At 52.2% G+C, this 24822-nt stretch overlaps 1 protein-coding gene across 1 annotated transcript; it reads left to right on the forward strand.

The window, feature by feature from the left end:
- The first annotated feature begins 3502 nt into the window (after positions 1-3502).
- CLDN1 (claudin 1) lies at positions 3503-23935 on the forward strand. The gene is made up of 4 exons (XM_006137061.5): positions 3503-3945; positions 17202-17366; positions 18016-18100; positions 21289-23935. Exons 1-4 carry the CDS (start codon positions 3723-3725, stop codon positions 21449-21451), a joined length of 636 nt encoding a protein of 211 aa, XP_006137123.2. The 5' UTR covers positions 3503-3722; the 3' UTR covers positions 21452-23935.
- Positions 23936-24822: the final 887 nt, after the last annotated feature.

Raw genomic sequence — 24822 nt, forward strand, 5'->3', positions numbered from 1 at the left:
TAAGGGGGGATAGGATAGAGGTTTATACAGTCATGGCAGGTGTGGAGAAAGTGAATAAGGAAAAGTTATTTCCTTGTTTCCATGACATAACAACTAGGGGCCACCAAATGAAATGAATAGGTAGCAGATTTAAGGCAAACCAAAGAGAGGTTTTCTTCATGCAGTGCATAGTCAACCTGTGGAACTCTTTGCCAGAGGATGTTGTGAAGACCAGGATTTCAACAGGGTTCAAAAAAGAACTAGATACATTCATGGAGGTTAGGTCCATCGATACTTATTATGGGCAGGATGGGCAGGAGTATGTCCTTAGCCTCTGTTTGTCAGAGGCTGGGAAATGGGCGACAGGGGAGGGATCACATGACGATCCTCTGTTCTGTTCACTCCCTCTGGGGCATCTGGCATCGGCCACTGTCGGGGGACAGGACACTGGGCTGGATCAGCTTTGGTTTGACCCAATCTGACTGTCTGATGTTCTTAAATCCTCCCAAATCTCCTGTAATCTGGAGTGCATGGAGGACCCCTCCCTCCCAACAGAAACCACACAGCTGCAGACTCATGGGTAGAGTCTCTGTCTCCTTTGCACGCTTATCCTAAGCCCTGTCTTGATCTGCCTGTTATTCCCCTTAAGCAGCCTCCTAAAGGTGTTTTGCTTCTTCTCGTAACAGAAAGGCAGCTGTCCGGCCCTTTGGACCAACGGGGCAGGTGTTTTCCTACCAACCCAGACTTGCTTTACCTTTGCCCTCGTATTTTCTCCCTTGTAGTTCCTGTGGAACGGTGCAATGCAGACCAGGTTATCACAAAGTGGCTTGGGGTTCCTGCAAACATCTCCGCAAAATCCTGCCACTCCTCAGAATGTGTCCCTGCTGGGAAAGCCAGCCCGCTCCTGCTCGGCTCACACAGCGCCTTCCACTGCTCGGATATCTCCAGATGGCGGAATTACTCCAGCCGGACAGTCTGGTCGTTCCTGCGGACTGGCGGAGGTGGATTCAGGCAGCCTCCGCCGGGACATTCAATCTTCAGCCATGGGTCTGCGAGAGCAAACACATTTTTCCAGAGTTGATGCTTGCATTCTCCCAGTGGGTTTGGCTCTCTGTGTTTTGCTCTGATGTTAAGGATGAACCCATCTTTGGATCCGAATCGGTCGGTTCCCAGATTAGCACTCAGACACGGGGCATGTTATGGGCAGGTAGCTAAACAGTGTGAGGGGCTGGGAAGCTTGGGGTTTGCAAACGATTAAACCTCTTTGTCCCACGAGGCAGGAAAAACAACGGTTTTCTTCTTGCGTAGAGCTTTGGAGACGTTCTGGTGAAAAGCGCTGCTCACGAGCGCTCACGCTACACCCCCTTCCGCCATCCTGCGCCGGTGGAATTTTCCAGGACACAAACCTCTTTCCCCCATGAAAGTTAGGCTTATAAGAAGTACACGGGATTTCTTTAGGGGAAAAGGCAATACGCCGGCTTTATTCAGAACTAGCAGAAATACCCAGCATCGCCCGGGGAAAATCTAGTAAAAGGTGTGATAAGTGAACTACGTCAATAACATTAACATCACATATTTTATTGGAAATACTTTTCTCTGATATATTTCTGTAAGGAATTAACAAACCTAGTACTTTTTCTGTTATCATAGGGAAAGGATCTCATAGTTGCAGTTAATGTGATATGCTTAAAAGAAGAGTCCAGCAAATGCCTATGATCAAGTGCTACTTAAAGCTAATTAGTGGCCCAATTAGGGTCTGGGGGAACCGATTTCGAGCTATTACCAATCCAGTGATTGAACTTAGGAAATCAGTAGTATCCGTACAAAATTTGGTCTTTCTAGCTCTTACCGTTTCGGAAATCTTTTGAGACAAACAAACAAAAACTTTCGGAAACATTAATAAGATACAGTAGTAAAGCAGACACACACATGCACACAAAGCGCCACCAATCGGTGTTCTATTTACCAGTCCAGGGTCCCTTCCTATCAAGGTCTTGGAGCATCAGTCTGGACTGATTGAGCCCTCGTGAGGCCCACACAATTTCAAGGCAAACCGAATAACTGTGCCGATTGCAGAGCACTGAATAATCAAGCTTTGGATCTGTTTGCTTGACGTGCTTCATTGAATGCTGAGTTCACAGCTTCGCATCCACAGATTTAGGTTCTCAGAAGGATGTTTGGACTGACGATTGACGGGTGCTTGCTGGGCTGTTTGGGTAACTTGTTTGTGGCTGCATCTTTTATTTTTAATTCTCATGCCAGATTGTGTTCAAATAGATCTCAGAGGCAGCCCTCACTGCCAGGCCCTCCCTACTTCATTACACATGGGTTGGGGGGAGGGAACTGAGGCACAGGCAGGTGAAGTGACTGACCCAAGACTCCTCAGTAAGTCAGTGTCGATGCCTGCAAAGCCCCTATGGCCTCAGGTTGGAGTGCATTTGTGGGGCCCGCCAGAGAATCTCTTACTTTGAATGCATATTGCAAACAGGGTTCCCTATCAACTGTGCGCTTGGGCGGCCACTCAGGAGAGATTCCAGGGCCATCCAGGAGATCAGCAGAGTGCCCAGCTACATTTCTGTTCCTACTGGTGGTGCACATTTGCACAGGCCTCAGTGCGCATAGAAAAAATTATTCCGCACATGGGTAGAAGAGATTAGCAGGAACACTGATTGCAAACCATCACCAATACTGAGTTTGTCTGCCTTTAAATCCACCTTAAGCTATGAAACGTGCACCTCCATGCATTCCCGAGTGGCGTTTGCCTGAATTGGCCAATACCTACAAAGATCTTGGAGATTCTCAGATGGAGGGTGATCTAGCCCAGTTTGAAAATGTCAGGTCACAACCCAGTACCAGGTCGTGGATGTCGGGCACTGGGGCTCGTGGCTGGAGGGGGACCAGGTGAGCAGTGAAGGGGCTAAGGCAGCTCCCTGCCTGTCCTGGCACCACAGACTGCGCTGCACCCCAGAAGCGGTCGCAGCAGGCCCAGCTCCTAGGTGTGTGTGTGGGGGGGGGGAGTGCACAAGGCTCAGCGCACCGCCCCTGCCCTGAGCACTAGCTCCGCACTCCCATTGGCTGGGAACCTGCTGCCGGCTGCTTCTGGGCGCAGCCTGGTCTGCAGTGCCAGGAGAGGCAGGAAGCTGCCATAGCCCCCCACTGCACCGCTGACCGGGAGCCACTGGAGGGAATCCTCTCCTGCCCCCCCCCCCAAAACCAGAGCCCCAAAGCTCCATCGCCAGCCCCACCCCGGAGCCCCCACTCCAGTCCCATTCTGTTGGGTCGCGAGAATCAACAATTTTCTTCCACTGGGTTATGAGCGAAAAGTCTGAACCCCGCTGGTCTGGCAGCGCCCAGTATCACCACGGTGACTTGGACGCGCGATCGCTCTGGGCCGCTTTAGTCACCTCTCAGCCTGACGACTGACTTCATCCTTTCGGAGGGATCCCAAGTTTCTAGCTGGGAGTTCAGGTGAAACCACTAGGGGGCGCCCCGAAGACTCGACTTTAAATTGAGACCCAGCCGGGCTCAGCCCTTCATTCGAGTGACTGCTCGGCCGGCGCTAGTCTTGCTCCTGGATTATAAAGGCAGGGAGAGACTGTCTGTAGGCAGGTGGCATTGCTGCTGCTCTTTCTAGGTGGGCAACGGGCCGGTCAGTTTCAGCAGCAGGGCTCCCCGACGCTCAGGGTCAGGTCTAGGACCTCCGGAGGCTTTTGGAAGCTCGCTGCGAGCCGGTGTCCGCCGAGATGGCCAGCGGAGCTCTGCAGCTGCTGGGCTTGGTGCTGGCGTTCATAGGCTGGATCGGCATCATCATCAGCACCTCCTTGCCCCAGTGGAAAATGTCTTCGTACGCCGGGGACAACATCGTGACCGCTCAAGCCATCTACGAGGGGCTGTGGATGTCCTGTGTCATGCAGAGCACGGGGCAGATGCAGTGCAAGATCTACGATTCCCTGCTCAAACTGGAGGGTGAGTAAGTCCAGGCGGGCGGCTGGTCCTTCACGCCTGTGGGTCAGGGGCTTCGTACCGGCCCGGGGAAGCGTTGCTCGCCAATACCAACATGCCTCGGATTTTGTTTTTGGTGGGGGGGGGGAGATAAGATTGAGCGGGGGCGACAGAAGGCTCCGATCGATCTTTCCCTACACGGCTGTCTGTCTTGATGGGTGGCATGTGCCTCTCGCCCCGGGGTAAATACACTCAGATTCAGTGTCGCCCCAGGGAAGGCCTTGTCTTGGTGGGAAAGGTTTTGTCAGTAGAACTAGTGTTTTGCACTGAAGCTGCCTTGAATCCAGGCATGCGTGTGCTTTTTTCAGTCTACCTGCCGTCCTACCCGGCTTTCACTGGTCTGTTTTCTAAGCCAGAGAAGGGACGATCTGCTCCTATGATTTGCTGCCTTGTTCTACTTGGATTTTATTGTTCACAGCTGAGTTATTGTTGGACGGTCAGACTGTAAAAGGAATAATTTTTTCATACGTTTCTACTCCGAACTAGTAAAGTTTGCAGAACTGCTCGTAGGAGTCATCCCAGGGCGGGGGTGGGCGGGTGGGGGAGCCTGTTTTCTGCAACAGGACATCTTGTTTGTTCTTCTACCTGTCAGCAGTTCCTTAAGCATGCACGTAGCTCTGTGTAACTGCCACCGGCTGGATTTGAATCTGAGATCTCGGGAGCTGAGTATACGAGCCTCTACCCTCTGAGCTAAAAGCCAGCTGCCTCCCACCCCTGCTGTAGAGGTCTCTTGATCTTAACTGTTGCTGTGGTCTAGGTACCACTTGCCTTGCTCAGTAACCGCACTAGGGCTACGTCTAGACTGGCATGATTTTCCGCAAATGCTTTTAACGGAAAAGTTTTTCCGTTAAAAGCATTTGCGGAAAAGAGCGACTAGATTGGCACGGACGCTTTTCCACAAAAGCTTTTTGCGGAAAAGAGTCTGTGCCAATCTAGACGCAGTTTTGCGCAAGAAAGCCCTGATGGCCATTTTCGCAATCAGGGCTTTTTTGTGGAAAACAAATCTGAGCTGTCTACACTGGCCCTTTTGCGCAAAAGGGACTTTTGCCCGAATGGGAGCAGCATAGTATTTCCACAAGAAGCACTGATTTCTTACATGAGATCGTCAGTGTTCTTGCGGAAATTCAAGCGGCCAGTGTAGACAGCTGGCAAGTTTTTCCGCAAAAGCAGATGCTTTTGCGGAAAAACTTGCCAGTCTAGACGCAGCCTAGGTGTGTGGGTTACACTGGTACAACGGGACCTGTGTCCCTGACTTTGACGAAGGGGTCAGATGCTGCAGGTGGAAAAGCAGTCAGTAGTGAATGAGGCCTTTGAGTGCCACGAGTGAAACACACCAGGAACAGGGAGATCGGCGCTTGGGGAAACAGCTGCCTTGTCTGGAAAGGGCAGCAAAATTCAGCCAGATGGAAGGAGTGAGGAGCCGTGGTGGGGGAGGTAGGAATGTGACGATCTGGAAGACTCTGCCCAAGGTTTTCTGTTGTTGACAGTGTTCTTCATGCAGGGAGTTTCCTGTGTCTAGCAATCCAGGAAAAGGAGCTTCAAAAACGCCCTGCATCGCAGAATACCGCCAGTTCCCTGAGATAATGTCGTAGGGGGCGGCTGTATCCTGCCAAGCTGTAAATCTAAAGCAGCCCCGTTAGTCTGGATTTACACCAAGGTGGCTGAAAATCAGATCCCTGCCCTAGAGTCCTTGTAACTGTGATCAGAAAATTCTGTTAGTTAAACAGCCTGAGCTCACGGGGTGGCAGAGAGGGGCGTGAGCTGCTGGGAACCTTCCGATGGAGACGGTTTCTTACTCCTGTCACTTGTGGTCACATCCTTGTGCCTAGTGTAACCCCTCCGTTGGGGGCTGCGTCAGCAGATGCTGAGTACCCCCTGTAAAGTGCTGTACCCCCTGAGTCTACCCTGAGAGTTAGCTGCGCTAATCTGTGTCGGTTGGGGTGTAGCTTTACTGACATAGCCGCGTCTACCCTGAGAGTTAGCTGTGCTAACCTGTGTCGGTTGGGGTGTAGCTTTACTGACATAGCCGCGTCTACCCTGAGAGTTAGCTGCGCTAACCTGTGTCGGTTGGGGTGTAGCTTTACTGACATAGCCGCGTCTACCCTGAGAGTTAGCTGCACTAATCTGTGTTGGTTGGGGTGTAGCTTTACTGACATAGCCGCGTCTACCCTGAGAGTTAGCTGCGCTAACCTGTGTCGGTTGGGGTGTAGCTTTACTGACATAGCTGCGTCTACCCTGAGAGTTAGCTGTGCTAACCTGTGTCGGTTGGGGTGTAGCTTTACTGACATAGCCGCGTCTACCCTGAGAGTTAGCTGTGCTAACCTGTGTCGGTTGGGGTGTAGCTTTACTGACATAGCCGCGTCTACCCTGAGAGTTAGCTGCACTAATCTGTGTCGGTTGGGGTGTAGCTTTACTGACATAGCCGCGTCTACCCTGAGAGTTAGCTGTGCTAACCTGTGTCGGTTGGGGTGTAGCTTTACTGACATAGCTGCGTCTACACTGAGAGTTGACTCTACTAACCTGTGTCAGTTGGAGTGTACATTTCTTACTGACATAGCTGTGTTGCCCTAACTTTTGAAGTGGAGACAAGCCCGCAATAGCTGTATCAAGGAATAGCGTTTTTCTGTCACCGTAGGATCTGCCTCCCTGAGTGGTGTTAGCCAGGTGGATGGAGGTGTCTTCCCTTAACCTAGCCACAGCTACCCCAGGGCTGATGGCGGGTGTGAGGTTTTCACACCCCTCAATGACTGTGCGTCATACAGGAGGTCTTGCACTGAGTTCTACGGGCTGAGGGCGGGAGAGAGATTTGTCTGGAAGAGAGAGTGAAATGCCTGCAGTCCCAGCCTCTGATCACTTGGAGGGGAGCGGACCCACCTATGTGACCGGCTGACAAAGGAAGTCGTGTTGGTTTGCTGAAGGTTGATACTTTCCAAGCTTTTTCCCGTTGTGCAAAATATTTCCACCCTGAACTTTTCATGTGGGAGGGAGAACACTGCCGTAAACAGCCCCTCTGGCTAACCCCACAACTCCACTTCTGAGCCAGAAATGACCAGAGCTGCTGACCACACTTCTGCCAACTGGGGACAAAATGTAGCCGAGTCCTTAGTCCGATGGGATTCCTGTGCAGGAAGGGTTCTCTGGGGACCGGATCCTGCTCCCATTGAAATCAGTCGAAAACCTCCTGTTGTGAGCACGATCAACAGTACAAGCAAAGCTTTATTCAGCTCTTCGGCAGCACCGCAGCAACCACCGGTGTTTAAAATAGAACCCATTCCCATGTCCTTCTGATGAGCGAGAACCGATTCCTTCTGACACTTCGCTAACATGACCCTGACCCTGCCAAACAAGGGCATAAGGGTGTGAGGTTACACCCGGGAGGAGCCCTATGGGTGCTTCTTCACTAGCTAGCTCTTACCTGGACAAGGACAAGCAGCAATGGGCTTAAATTGCAGCAAGGGAGGTTTAGGTTGGACATTAGGAAAAACTTCCTACCTGTCAGGGTGGTGAAACACTGGAATAAATTGCCCAGGGAGGTTGTGGAATCTCCATCCCTGGAGATATTTAAGAGCAGGTTGGACAGACACCTGTCAGGGATGGTCTAGATGCTGCTGGGTCCTGCCGTGAGGGCAGGGGACTGGACTTGATGACCTCGCGAGGTCCCTTCCAGTTCTAGTGTTCCATGATTCTATGATCCCAATGGAGACCGGAGCACTTTAGAGTTTTCCCAGGAGCGAGCAGGCCATGTCCAGGATGATGGGAGAGCCTAGGGTCCACCCGGACCAGCTCACTTGTGTCAACTTCAGTCTTCACCAGGGTGTTACCCTGGGCGTGTCTGCGCTGAGGTGAGAGGTGTGATTTCCACACGTCTCTCCCAGCCCGCCCTAGCTTTAATAGACTCACTGATTCCCAGGCCAGAAGGGACTGCTGTGAGCTGCCAGTCGAGTTCCTGCCTAGAGAACGTCCCCAAAGCTTTGGTGTGACTCACAGCAGCAGCAAGGGCTGGATAACAAGGCTTGGGGACCTGGGTAACTGCTCCAGGGCCCAGCCCTTGCTGCCGCGCCTCTGCTGCTATTGCTAGTGGCGCTAGCTAGCTCAACGCTAGCTCCTCACAGCTCTAGTTGCAGAGCAGCTGACTTGAGATAAGGATGCACCCAAGGGCGATGGGTCACGTAGGCAAGGGGGAAGGCATTGCCTTTCCAAAACTTCCTGTGCTGCCCGGGTAGGGCCTCGGCCACACCCTCAGCTGGGGTGGGAGGGGGGAAAGGTTGTGAAGGGGTGTGGTCTCAGGGGAAGGGGTGTGGCTTTGGTCAGAAGGGGCGGGGCTTTGACTGCCTTCCCCAACTGTGCCGTCACCCACTGCCCATGGACGCACCTTCTTCCCGACGGAAGCCAAGGCCGTTGACCTCCACGAGACTGTCCATAAAGCTGCGTGCTTGCCTCGCTCCCTGGCGGGCGGTTACTTTAGAACCTAGCACAGGGCCAGCCTAATGCTGCCGATGTCCTGGGAGAGACACGATGGGGGAGGGAAGTTCTCCAACTGGACAATCTGGAAGTCGGGCCAGTAAAAAGTATGACTATCCCCCGCCTTGGCCCTCCCCTCTCCTGTGACCGGCACGGCGACAGCAGCTCCTTTCTGTGACGCCCTGACTCCCCTGAGAGCAAGGGAGCGCCGTGGCTTGGCGCCGGCCCTGCGCACGCCTTGTCTTCTCTCCCCTCTGTAATTAACCCAGTGGAACGCCATAATAACAGTGTCGCCTTCCCTTCTGGAAAGGACCCGCCTGCAGGTTCCCACGGCGACTCTAGACAGGGATGGTTAGAAGGGTTGGTGCAGGGCGATGGGAGCCAGTCGCCACCTCGCTCCCGGAGTGCTGCCGTTGGACACTCAGACTTGCGATGACCCATCCTAATGACTGGTAGCCACTTTCGCTTGGGCATCGGCTCTGCCCTGCCCTGAGACCTCGCCCCATCCCATCGCTGACTCCTGTGCATGGTGAGCACAAGCCACCGTCGCTCTGAGTGCAATACACGTACAGGTCGTAGGGATTGCCGGAGGAGGTTGAGAAGACCAGGACATTAGCAGGGTTCAAGAAGAGCTAGATACACTCACGCAGGTTAGGTCCATCAATACTTATTGGCCAGGATGGGTAGGGATGGTGTCTCCAGCCTCTGTTTGACAGAGGCTGGGAATGGGTGACGGGAGGGATCATGTGATAATTCGTGTTCTGTTCCCTCCCTCTGGGGCTCCTGGCACTGGGCACTGTGGGCAGACAGGACACCGGGCTGGATGCACCTTTGGTCTGGCCGTGCTCACGTCTCCGTAGCAACACTTGACGTTCTGTGCCCGTGTAATGCCAAGGGGTGGAACCGAACATGGGACCTCTGGAGCTTAGTGCAGGAGCCTCTACAGCTGGAGCTAAAAGGCAGCTGGCTCCCAGCTAGGGCTGCAGAGCGGACTCCTTCGCTCTGTGTGTACGTGGTCTCAGTGCCCTCCATGGGACAGTGCCCCACCCCCTGCAGGTATGTAGGTCACACACAGGTGAGGCCTCCGGCTCTTTATCTGTCAGTCCCTGGGGACAGGAGAGGCGAGTGGAGTTTGGGGATTTACAGACTTCCTTGAGGGAACTAGCCTGGATTGAAGCCATTGGTTTCCCAGGGGATTTAATTTGGAGAACACCTGCCCCGCCTGAGTAATGACTCCTTCCAAGCCGCGTCACAACCGCGAGCTCCGGCCCCCTTCGTTTCCAGCTCACCGATCTTACGGCTCCGCTGCCGCCAGCTCTTCGCTCGGGGTGCTGCCGTGCTCCTCGAGGTCGTTCGATCCCACGACACACAGCTCACGGGCGGCCCTGCAGGTGGCGCCGCAGGGAAACGCCTCCTGACGCCCAGAGTCCTTCCCGTTGGGGGGATCCTCTCCCGAAGGAGGGCAGACAGGTGGAGCCCGCAGGGCCTTTCCCGGGTTAGTGCGCTCCCTGCTGGAGAATGGCGGGGGCACATTCTACCCTCCCCCACCTACCGGCCATCCTGTGCCTGCAGAGAAGCTTGGCTAGGAACGTACTGATCCACAGTCCATTGAGTGTCGCTGGGCAGCCACCGAGCTGTTCCAACCCACAGCGGTTGCCAGGCACCTCAAGAAGCGGGGGATTCACGTGCTGCACCGATGGCACTAGAGAATTCAAGGGCCGGCGCCTCCTCTCGCCTGTGGCCGTTTTCGTCTCCTTAGCCCCGTGGCCTGCTGCGGAGTGGGCCCTGCTCTGCACTGGGGTAGGTGGTGGGTATCAAGGGCATGAGAGGATCCGTTCTCGGCCCCCGCTCGTTCACTCAGCGCACGAGAGCTCCTCCCCCTGGCTCTTGGCAGGGCCGTTCCCATCCAAGTCATTCCTCGCCCTGTGGAATGGCGCCACTGGGAAAGGCAAGTGGAGACTCAGCCGCGGTCGGGTGGGTTCTCCCAGCTGCCTCTCCGCCCCATCCCTCAAAACAAACACGGCCTTGGATACGCTCCGGGCCCAGCAGCGTTAGTCATGTGCAGACGCATCCCCAGCATCCTACCTGAGGCGGTTCTCTCGTGGGAAGGGGGGAAAGTGTTCATCTTCAGCTCACAGGTGCTGCACCACGATCCGTGACTGGGGGAAGCTACAGGGCTAAGGACTAAGCCAAGGGCTAGTAGTGGAAACAGCTGGTTTCTAATCCTGGCTTGGCCAGTAATGTGCTGGATGGAGATAGACAAGTCATCTATCTGTCCGTTGTCTTTAGAGCTGAACTTAGCAAGATCGGTGCTTTCCCATGGGTAGAGCTTAATTTGCTTCCTTGTGGCTCGTCCCCCCTCGGTACAATGGGGATAATTTGCTTGTTGTGGGGACTGGTTAACATTTGCACAGTGTGTTGTGAAGATGAAGAGCCAGACCAAAAATATCACCACCACTAATCATTCCTTTCCAGCAAGGGGCGTCCAAACTTTATGTGCCCTGGGTATGTAAGCACCTCAACATGACTGGAGTTGTCAGGTTATGCACCCACGCCCTGTAGGGCAGCATGGATAAGGAACCCACTACCGCCACCAAGAGTTTGTATGCTTTGAGAGAGAACTTCATTGGCCTGGGTTATCGGTCTGACACCTTTTGATTGGAGTTCAGCACCCGTCCCTTTTACCAGGGTGAATCACTCTTAGCATTTTGCAGCATGTTAGATGTTTGTTCTGCATAAGATAAAAGCCCATTTTTTTAAACCTTCTTGCCTCTGAGAATCCTTCTTTGAACTGATTTTGCCACAAAGAGAGGCCTTTGCCTAATCTTGAAACTAGCCCTGTGGTGTTTCTGTGAAAGACAATAAAGGAGAAAGTTTATCATCAGCCGCACTGGTACATTGACACAACAGCAAGGCGGGTTAGACCGGCCTTGCTGAGTGAATCATTTGTGAAGGTTTGGCATTGGTGAGTAGCTCTGGTTTGCACAGAACCCAGTGGCAAGTGAATATTCCTGACTGAGCTCTTTGGAATAGCTTGAGCAACATGTTTCCCACACTTCATGGGCTGTTTGTGACTCAGGGGCGGTTCTTGCTGTCCTAGGGGTAGGGAGCAGCATCACATTTGTCAGTTTCACCTGCATGCTGCCATCTCTTAGCTGCCTAAGACTCGCATGGCTTTGGAGCAGAGACCGTTCCAGGTGCGGTAAGGAAAATAGTCTCGCTAAAGCTACACAGACACGTCAGCTGATCAGCCGCCCATCAAGAAATGAATCCGCTTGAGCGGAGACCCAGCACAGGATAAATCTGTGTGTGACACACGGAGCCACTCAAGGGAATTTGTTTTAAAGGTGCAGGGGTAACAAGAATCACACCAGTCCCCTTCCTACCCTAGCTTTTATTTAACATTTCACTGAACATTCAAACAGCACCAGATTCACTGAGAACAGGTCCAACAATGGTTATTAGCCTAGTTGGGTGTCCCTGGCCTTTGTTTGTCAGGGGCGGGAAATGGGTGACAGGGGAGGGATCAGTTGATGATTCTCTGTTCTGTTCACTCCCTCTGGGGCACCTGGCATTGGCCACTGTGGGCAGACAGGCCACTGGGCTGGATGGACCTTTGGTCTGACCCAGTCTGGCTGTTCTTATGAAAGGAAGAGAACAGACTCCTACAGTACAGATATTCACAGGCAAACACAAATGAACAAATAACACCAACCCACTTCCACGCTCGCTCCCTCGCACCCTTCATTAAGACAGAGCTAAAATCATAAAGGCTGCTCAGAAGGAAAAAAACAAGAACAAAGGGAAGAAGTAGCAGGAGTTTAGTTCATTAGCCTAAATGCTGAAAAAGCAAACACAGTAAAGGTCTCAACAACAACCTTAACTCTGACCCTTCCCGGAAGCTTTTCCTGGGGAGCTCTGTCAGATTCATGACCACGTGTTATTATCCAATGTGATCTTTAGGTAGAGACTAGGTAAACGCACCTCTCTGCTTCTTTCTCATTTCTCAGATCGCTGATGAGAAACAGGAAACTCTTTGGGAATATAAAAGGTCCTATTCAGCCAACCTGGTCCTAGCAAACACCTCCTTAACTAAATGCCTCCGTTCTCACATTTTCTGCCCAAGCTTCGGGGGCTGGGTGGCCTCTGGGAATGAACAGCTGATTAAGGATTGGGCACCCGTGGCTTCTAACCTCACATTCTGCTGCTGATTTCTCGTGTGCCTTTGAGAAATCTTGTGATCTCTCTGTTTCCCCAGCTGTGAAATTTGGAGGGGGATCCTTGTTTGCCCATTCGGCAGGGATCTCGGGAAGCTAATAAGGAGCTAAGCTTTGCAGAAGTCAATGCTGTAATAGGTGATTAGTACTAAAATTTCCTTCGGTGTCTTCTAAAGTCACTTAAACTCCTCTCTGCCAACTACTTTCCCTGGTAACTCATTACCGATATGTATTACCTCTTGTGTCAAGTAACTGGGCCTTTACTCCTAGTTGTGCAATATTTAGATTAACTCCCTGAGTTCTCAGCCTCTTGCGAAACTCTTTCATCACTTTCAAACCCTCCCTCCCTTTCGGGGCATCTCTTTCACAATCCGAGTGAGCCACAATTAGGCACACGAGACCTGACACATGGTATCTGACATATGGTCATAGTACAGCTGAAAAACAACCTTTCCACACGTACTAAGAAAATCACAGTTTACACCACATTGGCCATCGCAATGCTGCTGATGTTGCAAAATTTAGCACCCAACCCATGTGGGGCTCTGGAGTATCCTCACGCGAGCTGATTTTCGTGTCTGTCTTCTCTATGGGATCTTTTCTGGACAAATATTAGTGTGAAAAATTATTCAACATAACCTGACAAGAATGAAGAAAGTCCAACAGAAACCGTGTTAGAATCATAGAATCCAAGAGTTGGAAAAGATCTCAGGAGTCATCGAGTCCAGCCCCCTGCCCAACGCAGGACCAACCCCAACTCAATCATCCCATCCGGGGCTTGGTCAAGCCGAGACTTAAACACCTCTAGGGATGGAGATTCCACCCCCTCCCTAGGGAACCCAGCCCAGCGCTTCCCCACCCGCCTAGGGAAAGAGTTTTTACAAATATCTAACCTAGACCTTCCCACTGTAACTTGAGCCCATTGCTCCTCATTCTGCCGTCTGTCCCTACTGGGAACAGCCTCTCTCCGGCCTCTTTGGAACTTCCCTTCGGGAAGTTGCAGGCTGCTACCAAATCCCCCCCCCCTTTTCTTCTGCAGACTAAACAAGCCCCAATCCAGATGTTCTTTTGGTTGGAAATGGCCCATGCCGGATCACTGAGCTAGATGATTTTTTCTGCTTGCCTAATAGCCTAAGAATAGACAAGCCGAGCATGATTCTGATTCGCGTACGCTCCCCGACGTCGTGGGAGTCACCCTGCAGCAAGCCAGAGTAGATTTATGCTTAGCTGTGGTTGGAACCATGGGCTCTTCAGAATCACCGCAGGAGCACTGTGCCGTATGCTCTGGCCAGCGCTGAGACTGGCTGCCCCAACCCGCCCCTTCTGCCTGAGGCCCCTTCTGGGAGCATGGAGCCACCGCCATGCTTAACCCGGGCAACCCTGTTGGCTCCCCTGGCATGACCGATGGTGGCACAAAGGAAACTCAGTGGAAATTCCCTGTGTTGCTTGAATGGGCATTTTCCCTTTCAAGGACAGTCAGGGAAACACAAGCCAGCCACGCCGCACCCCTTGGAAAGTGAAAATCCCCTAAAAGACCAGAGGGGGGGTTACTTGGGCAGGGCGTGTCAGTTCCCAGGGATCTGGATCTAATTGTTTCTCACTCCCCAGCACAACCCACTCCTGCACCAATCACATGTTGAACATGTACACAGAGGCTGGTCCTGACTTGCCTTAAGTCTGGCACCTTTCTGCCATCGTCCAACAATCAGGAGCCCTTGATGCTGTCACATTAGTCATCACCCCTCTCCCCCCACCTGTTAAGGAAGGGATCTTCCCTAGACTCCAGGAGAAGACAAAGCGAACAACCGCCAGTGTCCGGGAAAGGGATCGGTGTCATGCGGATTAATAAACAGCATCAAAGTAGCACCTTCCTTCTCAGTAGATCTGCTCCTGGTGTGCGTCTTTACCTGCTCCTGGTGCAGACTAAGGGGAAACCCCCTCAGCCAGGTTTGGGCACTTGCCCTGCAGAGGCCAGGAAAGGATCCTGCGGGGGCTGTGGAGGATTTGGGTATTACAGTGAAGATGATGGCTTAACGACCTACCTGGGACAGACGTGGGTTCGTGGCCGTGTCCAGAGTCGGAACCTGGAGCTAACGGCAGGTCTCCTGACAGCTGAGATGGAGAGCCAGGCTCTGTGGCGGAGCACGTAACCTCAGTAGGTCTGGCACAGAGGGGGGTAGACTGTATGGACCATGCTCTGAGCCTTGCCTTGGATACACCAAATGGAGGGCGCTTTGTCCACCTCACAGTTAGGGAGGTTGTCCAGGCCTCGTAGCCCTTTTCTGAACCCTCTTCGATTGTTCAACACCCTCTTCTGAGGGAAGCCCGGGCCCGATATTCCAGTCATGGGCCCTTGGATGCTACCTACAGAAGTAAGAGCTCCGCCCGGATACGCTCCTGCTCATGCAGCAAAGCATCTTGCGTGGTCTCCCAGCTAAAGAATCATGCCAGGTGCCATGGTTAGTGTGACGGGGGCGTCCCCCATCTGGTGTGACCCCGTCTTCGGTCCTGGGCCTTGCGTTTAGCTGTATTCAAATGTATCGTCGTCAGAGGAACCCATCTCCCAAAGTGACCCAGCTAGGGCTGCACACCTGACTTGTCCCTCTTAGCATTTTATCGCGCCGAAATGTGTATATCGTCTCCAAATGTAAGAGAAACAACTGGGTGCTCAGAACTGTTTCTCTTCCTACGGCCACCCCAGTCCTGGGTTGCCAATGCAGACCAAAACCTAGAAGATTAGCTTAGACAGACCTGAAGTTTAGATGCTGGAATTTATAACACCCAGTGCCTTTGCGTTTGGAATCCTGTAATATTTGCATTATTGCACCATACAGGATAACAATGCAACAGAGCAGCTGTTGCCCACACAGTAAATATCAATCAACAGAAAAGTGAGACCATGCAATTTCAGACATCTCCAGACTTGCTTTGCCTGGTTCCTGAATCATGGGACTTAATTCACAGTCTTCTTCTCTCCATCTCTGCAAACTCTTTTTTCTCGTGACCATTTCAATTTATGCTTTTTCCCATGTTAAGAAAATCGGGCAGCTACCAGCAATGTAGACATATGCACAGAGTCACCATGGCAAAGTCCCTCACACAGGAGGAAATTGCATTAACATGATTCGCAGCACGTCCTTTATGCTCAGTTTGGAAGGTGCAGGAATAGAAAAGCAGCAGTGGCACAGAAATAGAAGATGTGATCCTGCAGCCCTTGACTGCAGTGGCATAAAATCAGGCATAGGGATGGTGTGTGTGCATGGACATAAACGTGTGCAATCAGATATGATCATCATTTGCATTTGTTAAAAACATGTTTCATCCTGTATTAGCAAGAACTCAGGAAATTGTCATTTTTGTTCTAAATAGCAGGCATGATCCAGTGTTTCAATAGCTGCATTTTCCTGATTTCTGGAGAGCAGGGACGATGTGGTAAAAGTAAAACTGGTTGAAAATTGGAATTTCTATCCTTACAAAAACAAAAAAACAAATAACAAAAAAACAAAACCCAACCAAATCCCAAACAATTGAGATTTTGATTCTTTTCATTCTGAACAGGTATGAAAAGCCAAAATTACAAAATGTTTCAAGCCGTAAAATTCCGGGGAAATGTTTTAATTTTTGGATCAGCCAAAACATTTAGAAAAAAACCGGCCTTGACCCCTTTCTTTTAAATATAAACTAAAGTCCATTTCCAAATGAAATATCCAAACCTTGCATTCCAAAAATGTCAACATTGTCCATTTTTTTCTAAACAAAAAGTTATTGAAATCAGCACAGCTTTGTGAAAAAAGTCGGTTTTGTCGAAACGGCATTTTCCGGTGAAAAGCTATTTTGACAAAACTGAACTTTTTTCACAAATTTTTCAGAACAGCTCTAATTGAAAGGGCATTCATGCCTACTTAGTGCGCAGCACGTCGGCCCACATTAGAATTCGCACCATCTCCCATCTGTGCGCATGGTCGTGCCATCTAAACAAGCTCTGAGACGCCTAAATTAATGCTGTGGTTTTCCAAAGTGATGAACTCTACATTAATCACAGTAGAACTATTCCCATGCTTAAAAGCATGTGTAAAAATGTTGTTGCCAGATTGGAGCCGAAAACCGAACGTATTTCCCTTGATAACTAACAATGTTATTCTTTTTTTAAAAAGTGGGATTAAAACGATTAGGGGAAAAAAGTCGTTGAAGACCAAATCCCACAAAAAGTGAACATTCTGAACTGTCATTGACTCGAGAAGTGGTTTTGTGTGCCCATTACTTTTTATGACCAGGTTGATGTTAACAGTTCTTCATAGACAACCCGTCGTCCTGGGGCACCTTAGTGTCTAACAAAAATATATAGTATCAGGAGCTTTTGGGGGCAAAACCCACTTCCTCAGATGAGATGGGGACTGGAAGTAGGGCAAAGCACAGAACTTCTCCAGTACCTCTACATAAGCCCAATAACTTGTGTTCCAACATGTGCATTGGGTACTTTTCAACATGCTGATGACTTCCTGGGAACCCTAACCCAACACAACATGATGTGTGTCCTTGCAGGCAGTCTGCAGGCCACTCGGGCACTGATGGTGATTGGCATTCTCCTGGGACTCGCGGCCATCTTTGTTGCGGTGGTGGGCATGAAATGCATGAGGTGCATGGAGGATGACGAGGTGAGGAAGATGAGGATGGCTGTCGTCGGCGGCATTATCTTCATTGTGGCAGGTGGGTAACTTTTCTAAGACCGAACCCACCTCTAGGGGCCGGCTTTTGAGAAGGGTTTACCTGGCAATACCTGTTAGTTGTGTGGGGAACATCTGGAAACAATTGTTGCCTTCACTTATTAACCCCTTGGAAATTGGAGGCATACATCGCATGTCCTAGGGCCGGTCTTTCATTTGGTCGGCCTTCTCCAAAATGGCAGTGGTCCAAAGACTTACACTAATGAGCTGGACTGGCCTGTTCTCTAGTGTCCTGGCTGTCTCATGAGCTGGAAAGTCCCAAGAGCACTGAGATGTCAGGTCTATGCCACCAAAGGGACCCAGATTCATCGCGTGCCCAAACGGGAAGGGATCTCGAGAGGGCATCAAGTCCAGTCCCCTGCCCTCCCGGCAGCCCACAAGGCGGCTGTCCCCGGTGCAAGGGTGGTGAACTCTCCCCCTAGGATGCCCTGGGATTTGTGGCTGAACTGGCCAGACTGTGTCTATGGTGCTGGATCCTCATTTCTGCCACTCAGTGCCGGCCTGCAGCTTCACGTTTGCCCTCAAGTTGTGGGTGCTCACAACGGCAGTTCCTCAATGCACAAATCTTTGCTGGGGGGGAGAGGGGGACTCCCTATTGACCAACCGTTTCATTGTCTGAATTTCACTGGCAGGTTCTGCTGTCTTGGTGGCCACCTCCTGGTATGGAAGCCGAGTGGCGCGGGATTTCTACAACCCTTTCACCCCCGTCAACACCAGGTAACAGCCAGTTCTGCCTCGCCACCCTGAACCATCCAGCAAAGGAGGGTCACAGAGCAGGGACTGACCCCTCCCAGTCCATGGGAACTTCGCCCTGGCTTTCAGCTTGGGGGATTGTCCCACGGCTCACGTTAGAAGGGAGTGAGCTGACACATGCTTCTGGGCTGCACCCAGAGCCACATGACGGCATCCCCCCTCCCAAATCCTACCACTAGAGCAGGCCCCCCACGGGCGTGTATAAATTCGGGGACTTTTCGAGTTTTCTCCTGAAAGGTCGTGGATCCCGGCTCCCCACCGCCTGGCACTTTGACACCGGTGCAATGCCAGGGCGTCATGGTGCCACGCTGGAACGGTCGCGCTCGGCACAGAGATCCACGCCGCCGTACGGCTCCGTGGCGAACCCAGCCTCTGGGGTCTCACACTCCCACCAGACTCCTCAGGAGTAAACCTGCTCCAGGGATGTTAGAACCATGGAATCCCTGGGCGGGCAGAGACCTCAGGAGTCACCGAGTCCAACCCCCTGCCCCACGCAGGACCAACCAACTCAGTCATCCCAGCCAGGGCTGTGCCAAGCCGGGACTGAAACACCTCTAGGGATGGAGATTCCACCCACTCCCTAGGGAACCCAGCCCAGCGCTTCCCCACCCGCCTAGGGAAATCGTTTTCCCTAATGTCCAACCTAGACCTCCCCCACTGCACCTTGAGCCCATTGCTCCTTGTTCTGCCACCTGCCCCCACTGAGAACAGCCTCTCTCCATCCTCTCTGGAATGCCCCTTCAGGGAGTTGAAGGCTGCTATCAAATCCCCCCTCGCTCTTCTCTTCTTCAGACTAAAAAAGCCCAAATCCCTCAGCCTCGCCTCGTAGGTCACGTGCTCCAGCCCTCGAATCATTTTGGTCACGCCCTGTTGGACTCTCTCCGATGTTCATGTGCTTGGCTCCATCGAGGCCCAGTGGAGCAGAGTCCTGCTTTTTCAGTTGTTTGAAACCACCATTTTTCATCTCCTGCTGTCGCTTTTGCCGTGCCAGGACTCTCCTTTCTCCTGGCTGGGATCATGTAACAGCATGGGAAGGCCAGTCAGGAGCCCAGCTGGTGAACAAACAGTGAAATAGTGTTAAATGATTGTAAACCCCTCGCCTTTGTAAAAGAAGGACTATTGGTTTCACTTTTCTCCCCATTTTTAATTTCATTTTTAAAATGTTGAATTTAAAGCAAACTTGAATGGTGATTTAACTGGTTTATCCCTTAGAATCATAGAATCATAGAATAATAGGACTGGAAGGGACCTCGAGAGGTCATCGAGTCCAGCCCCCAGCCCTCAAGGCAGGACCAAGCTCCATCTACACCATCCCTGACAGATGTCTATCTAACCTGTTCTTAAATATCTCCAGAGAGGGAGATTCCACCACCTCTCTTGGCAATTTATTCCAATATTTGACCACCCTGACAGTTAGGAATTTTTTCCTAATGTCCAATCTAAACCTCCCCTGCTGCACTTTAAGCCCATTACTCCTTGTCCTGTCCTCAGTAACCAAGAGGAACAAATTTTCTCCTTTCTCCTTGTGACACCCTTGATATTAAACTAAAATTAGGGTGGGGTTGCAACTTTTGCTCTGAAATAAATATATTCCATGGGGTTCCTCGAGGGGCTGTAGAACTCCAAGTGCTTTGCGAAATAGAGACAGCACCCCTACCTTATTGGACAGATGGGGAAACTGAGGCAAAGAACAGTGGTATGCCCAGAGTTGCGCAGCAGGTGAATGGCAGAGCCAGCTCTGGCATTTTGGCGTCTAGCACAGTCGGCTATAAACATCAGAACAATGAGTCTTGAATGTTCCAGCAAAGCTGCACAGACGCTTTTGGCCTTTGATGTGCCTTTCTGTGATGCTTACAACCTCCCTGCTGCCAATTAGTTCTAACAAGCGTCCGTAGTTTTTGCAAAGGGCTGTGTGAAGCTGTTTTGCTGCGCTCCATATTTTCTGGGCATCGGGGAAGTGATCTGGATTCTTTTCATCTGATTTCCTGTGCCAAACAAATGGCCAAACGGGAGTGGTGAACCCGGAGGCAAAACGTGGTGATCTGTAGTAGACTAACTCATTCGCCAAGCCTTTTGTGGTGCATTGTAGTGTGAAATCCTACTGTGGGCTCAATTCTGTGTCATGTTTTCACCACAAAACCCTCTCTCCGCAATGGCAGTTTGACTTATTTAACTCCCACTGTAAGAGCATCAAATATGCATTTTGCCATTGGGCCAAATACACTAGTGGCGTAATAGTGCCAGGCCAGTGACCTTGGTGGGCTCACCTGTGCCTCCCTGTGGCTTTCTGCGCTGCGGGTGGGATGGGAATGGGAAACTGGCCAATGAGGGCTGAGAGATTTTGCTGGGGGCGGGAGCAGCGCAGCACAGTATCTCAGCTCCCATTGGCCGGTTTCCAGCCAAAAGGAGCAGAAAGATTTTGCTGGGGGTGGGGGCAGCATGTGAAACCTCTCCTCACCCCCCAGCACAGAGAGTCACATGGAACAGCCCACAACCGTTTCCTTCATCCGATCCCACACCCTCCCCTGCACCCCACTCCCTTACCCCGAGCTCCCTTCGGCACCTAATCTTCATCCCAGACCCCCCCCCCTTACATCCCTCTCCCAGGCCAGAGTCCTCTCTTGCACCCATACCCCCTCCCAGACCCTGCCCCACAACCCACTGCCCCAGGTCACAATCGTTTCCTTCATCCAAACTCCCTCTCCGACCCCACACCCTCTCCTGCAGCCCAGTCCCTTACCCCGAGCTCCCTTTGGCACCTGATCTCCATCCCAGACCCCTCTCCCCAGCCCTTGACCACTTACCAAAATCTTGGCATGGCCCCTCCATCGAAAATTATTGCCCACCCCTGGTCTAGTTTGTGGGAGCAAAGAAAGACTTGGAAACATGACCCAGGTGCTATCGGCAAGCTCAGAAGCTGGAAGGCCAGGCAAAGAAACCCACTGTGTTTTCTATGTTTAAATAGCATTCTTTTGTTAGCCAATCTCATGATTTCGGGGAGGGGAGCGGGGCTGACTCCGTATTTTTAGGCCTGGCAGTATAGGTCTACTGAACGAGGGTTTGCTGCGTGTTTGGCCGGAGTTTGCTGGAGTCCTTTTGCCTCTGCTCCTAGAACGTTTTGATCTGAATCCTTATTGGTTATTTCTCCCCAGATTTGAATTCGGACTGGCCCTCTTCATCGGCTGGGCAGCTGCTGTTCTCACCATTTTGGGAGGCGCCTTCCTCTGCTGCTCCTGTCCACGAAGAGAGGCGTCCTACCCCCCCACCCGAGCCTATCCCAACACCGCCCCTGTGGGAGGAAAGGATTATGTATAATCCAGAGGCGAGAGGACCGCCCGGTGTCGGCGACGAACCTCATGAAAGAGAGGAGGTGGTGATCGGACTTTCTGCACGCCGCCTTCCTTTTCCTCCGGCACACATGTATATTTTTATAACCCTCCTTCTTCCCGGACATGACCCCTCCAGCCCAGAGAGGAAGACTGTCCTTGTTCGTAGGCACTCGGAAAAGTGCAGCCTCCACACTTGTGTTCATCTTGGTCCTGCAGCTCCCTGGGTGAGAAGGGAAAGCGATGTCCTTTTCAGACAAGTATTTGTGCTTTAGATACATATACAAACCCGATTAGATGCTAACGAGCCAGCCCTTCGATCCCAGGAAGCGGGAGCCTAGTGCGGTATATAGCGTATCTTTTCCTATACAACGTGATAGAAATAATAATGTTAGAAGAAATGCCCCTAACTTGGGGAGAGACCCGCCCAAGAGTCCCTGGTCTAAGAGGGTCTAATATGGTCTTAGGGTTTTGTGATGGCTCCCTTTTTCCTCTCTCTTGTACCTACGCAAAATATTATAGAATCATATTGGCAGAAATTAGCAAACCCAGCAGCATCCTGCAGTGTCTTTCTGATATTATGTACCCTGAATTTGCCTTTGCTGAGTTTTATCTCTTACTCTTACCAGTATGACTACACACAAACACACACCTGCATGTGCATGTTACACACACACACACACACACACACACACACACACACACGCCAGTGGGCGCCACCTTAAACAACTGCTCTACTCCTTCAAGTTTGCTCCTTTCAGCTATTACTTACCATATCCAATCCACACCCACGTCCTTAGGCATCTCATAGTTGAGTGGAACGTTCTTTTCTCAGACTCCGTCTCCTTCGCTTTGTTGTAATTATTTTTGACTCTCCCTTTCCCCAAACTGTCCGGCTTTGTTCTGGGAGGGCAACGGCCATGCGCTATGTTCCAGGTATATTCTCTCCTGCATTTCACAGAGGAGATAGCACCAATTTTTTTCCATCCAGGTGCAGAATAAATTTTGCTATGTGCACTGAGGCATGAGTGAAGGTGCACCACCCATAGAAACATACGTGGGCACTCTGCTAATCAGCTGGTTGGAATTTTCATCTCCTCTGGCACTCACCTTCCAGGGAACACTAATTAGCACCTCATCAATCTATAATGTGATGCCTCTGCAGAGGCAGCACACACTGGTACTGATTTGTGTTTCACTGTCTCCCTGCAAAGGCCAATCTGAGCTGCCATCCTCTGTCACTTGTAGGCCTCTTTCAGCATGGCTCCTTTCTGTTTCCTGCGGTTTACTTGTCTGTCCCAGCTGAATTAACTTGCAAATTTGTAGGATGACTAACTCATTTGTTAAAGGTGCTCTTAGAATCATAGAATCCCAGGGCGGGCAGAGACCTCAGGAGGCATCGAGTCCAGCCCCTGCCCAGAGCAGGACCAACCCAACTCAGTCAGCCCAGCCAGGACTTTGTCAAGCTGGGACTTTTAAACACCTCTAGGGATGGAGATTCCACCCCCTTCCTAGGGAACCCAGCCCAGCACTTCCCCATCCGCCTAGGGAAATAGTTTTGCCTCATCTCCAACCTAGACCTCCCCCACTGCGACTTGAGACCATGGCTCCTCTTGCTCCTAACCTCGCTGGATTGCTTTTTACTTCTCTATCCTTGTGCTGTTTGCAGCTCTTTGGCTGCGCCGCCCCCGGGAATGAACGGCACGTGGTTTGTCTCTTCCCTCAAGCCATTCAGAAACATTTTGAACCAGACTGAGCCAGTCCCAGAAAGATTCCCCTGGGATATCACCCCAAACATACCTGGAGTTCAGTGCACTGCCGGTTTACACTTGCATTGTTACAGATCCAAGTCTCAAAAGTTTTGAGACACTTTTCACCAAAGAGGGAGCCAGAGCCCTGATGTGCCCGTGATCTGTGCAAGCAGGCAGAGCGGAGGAAAGCAACTCAGGCTGTTCTGTTGCGCTTTCCCTAAAGCAGCTGGTACGAGCCACTGTCTGAGTCACGAGACTGGACTGGCTCTGATCTAGGCTGGCAATTCCCGGGTTCCTTCGTGGGCCGAGGCCGGTCCGCCTGAAACACGTTGGTGGCTTCTGTAGACTTGGCCTATGTCCAGAGGTGGTCAAATTGCTTGGCACCCTAATATGAGGAGGGGCAGGCCCGGCGGCTGAAATATGGAAGCCATATTGGCTGGGCCTAGGGTTGCTCTGGCAGCCACTGGTGCTGTGGGACCCTACGGAGCATCGGCTGGTGTTGGGACCAGGCCTGCAGCCTCCTGTCCCTACAGCTCCCAGGAATGTGTGTGCACAAAACCTGCCTGGGGAGTCGCTGGCTTGACAAGTCGGCAGCCCGGGCTGGGTCTGTCGGCAGCATTGCTCAGCCTCCGTTCTTGGGCAGGCAGGTCTGAGCCGGGGCGGGGGACCTGTACAAAGTGTTACGCGAGGTTTTCAATAAATGGATTTTTTTTTAAAGAAAACCCAATGGCACCGTTCGTTTTTGCCACCGAGCAGCAGCCGCGGTGGGGTGGGCGGAGGGTGGAAGAGACGGCACAGCAGGGATTGGGCCCTGGGGAGTCAGGCTGACCGAACAAGGCCTGTTGCTCTACCCCGTGTCCCTGGATACAAGGGGGCCAACAGCCTCTGCGGGCCCGGGGAGGGGAGCCGCTCCATGATCCTGGAAGAGGGCAAGACCTCAGCTAGAAGGGGCGGGGCCTCGGTTGGAAGGGGCAGACCTTGGACGGAAGGGATGGGGCCTCGGGTGGAATGGCGGAATGGAAGGGGCGGGGCCTCGGGTGGAATGGAAGGGGCGGGGCCTCAGGCGGAATGGAAGGGGCGGGGTCTCAGGTGGAATGGCGGAATGGAAGGGGCGGAGCCTTGGGTGGAATGGAAAGGGCGGGGCTCAGACGGAATGGAAGGGGCGGGGCCTCGGACGGAAGGGTGGGGCTTTGAGCCAAAGGGGCAGGGCTTGATGGAAGGGGCAGCGCCAGAGCACCTGGTCCTCTGTGCGGTGCCTGGAGCATGTCGTGTGGCCGTTCAGCAGCCATTGAACGGCCGGGGCCTCTGCCTGCCAGTGCAGTAGTAGAGGTGGTCGGCATCCTGGGCCCCTTTGAGTTACCAGGCCCCAGAGCAATTGCCCTGTTTGACCCTCTCCCCCATCGGTGGGCTGCCTGGACGGCTGAGGCCTGCCGACTGAGGCGGGCAGAGGGAGGGCACAAGAGACTCTTGCCGGGGGGGGGGGGGTCTCCGTGGCTACAACCACACAGCACCCTCAGCCCAGGCCCTGACCCCCATTGGAGCAGGAGCCCCTTCTCCGTCCACCCACCAGCCAGTCCGACTCGGTCCTTGCTCCGCCATGCAGAGGGGG

Source organism: Pelodiscus sinensis, chromosome 10, assembly GCF_052426305.1.
Source record: "Pelodiscus sinensis isolate ZL-2025 chromosome 10, ASM5242630v1, whole genome shotgun sequence".
NCBI classification, from domain to species: domain Eukaryota; kingdom Metazoa; phylum Chordata; order Testudines; family Trionychidae; genus Pelodiscus; species Pelodiscus sinensis.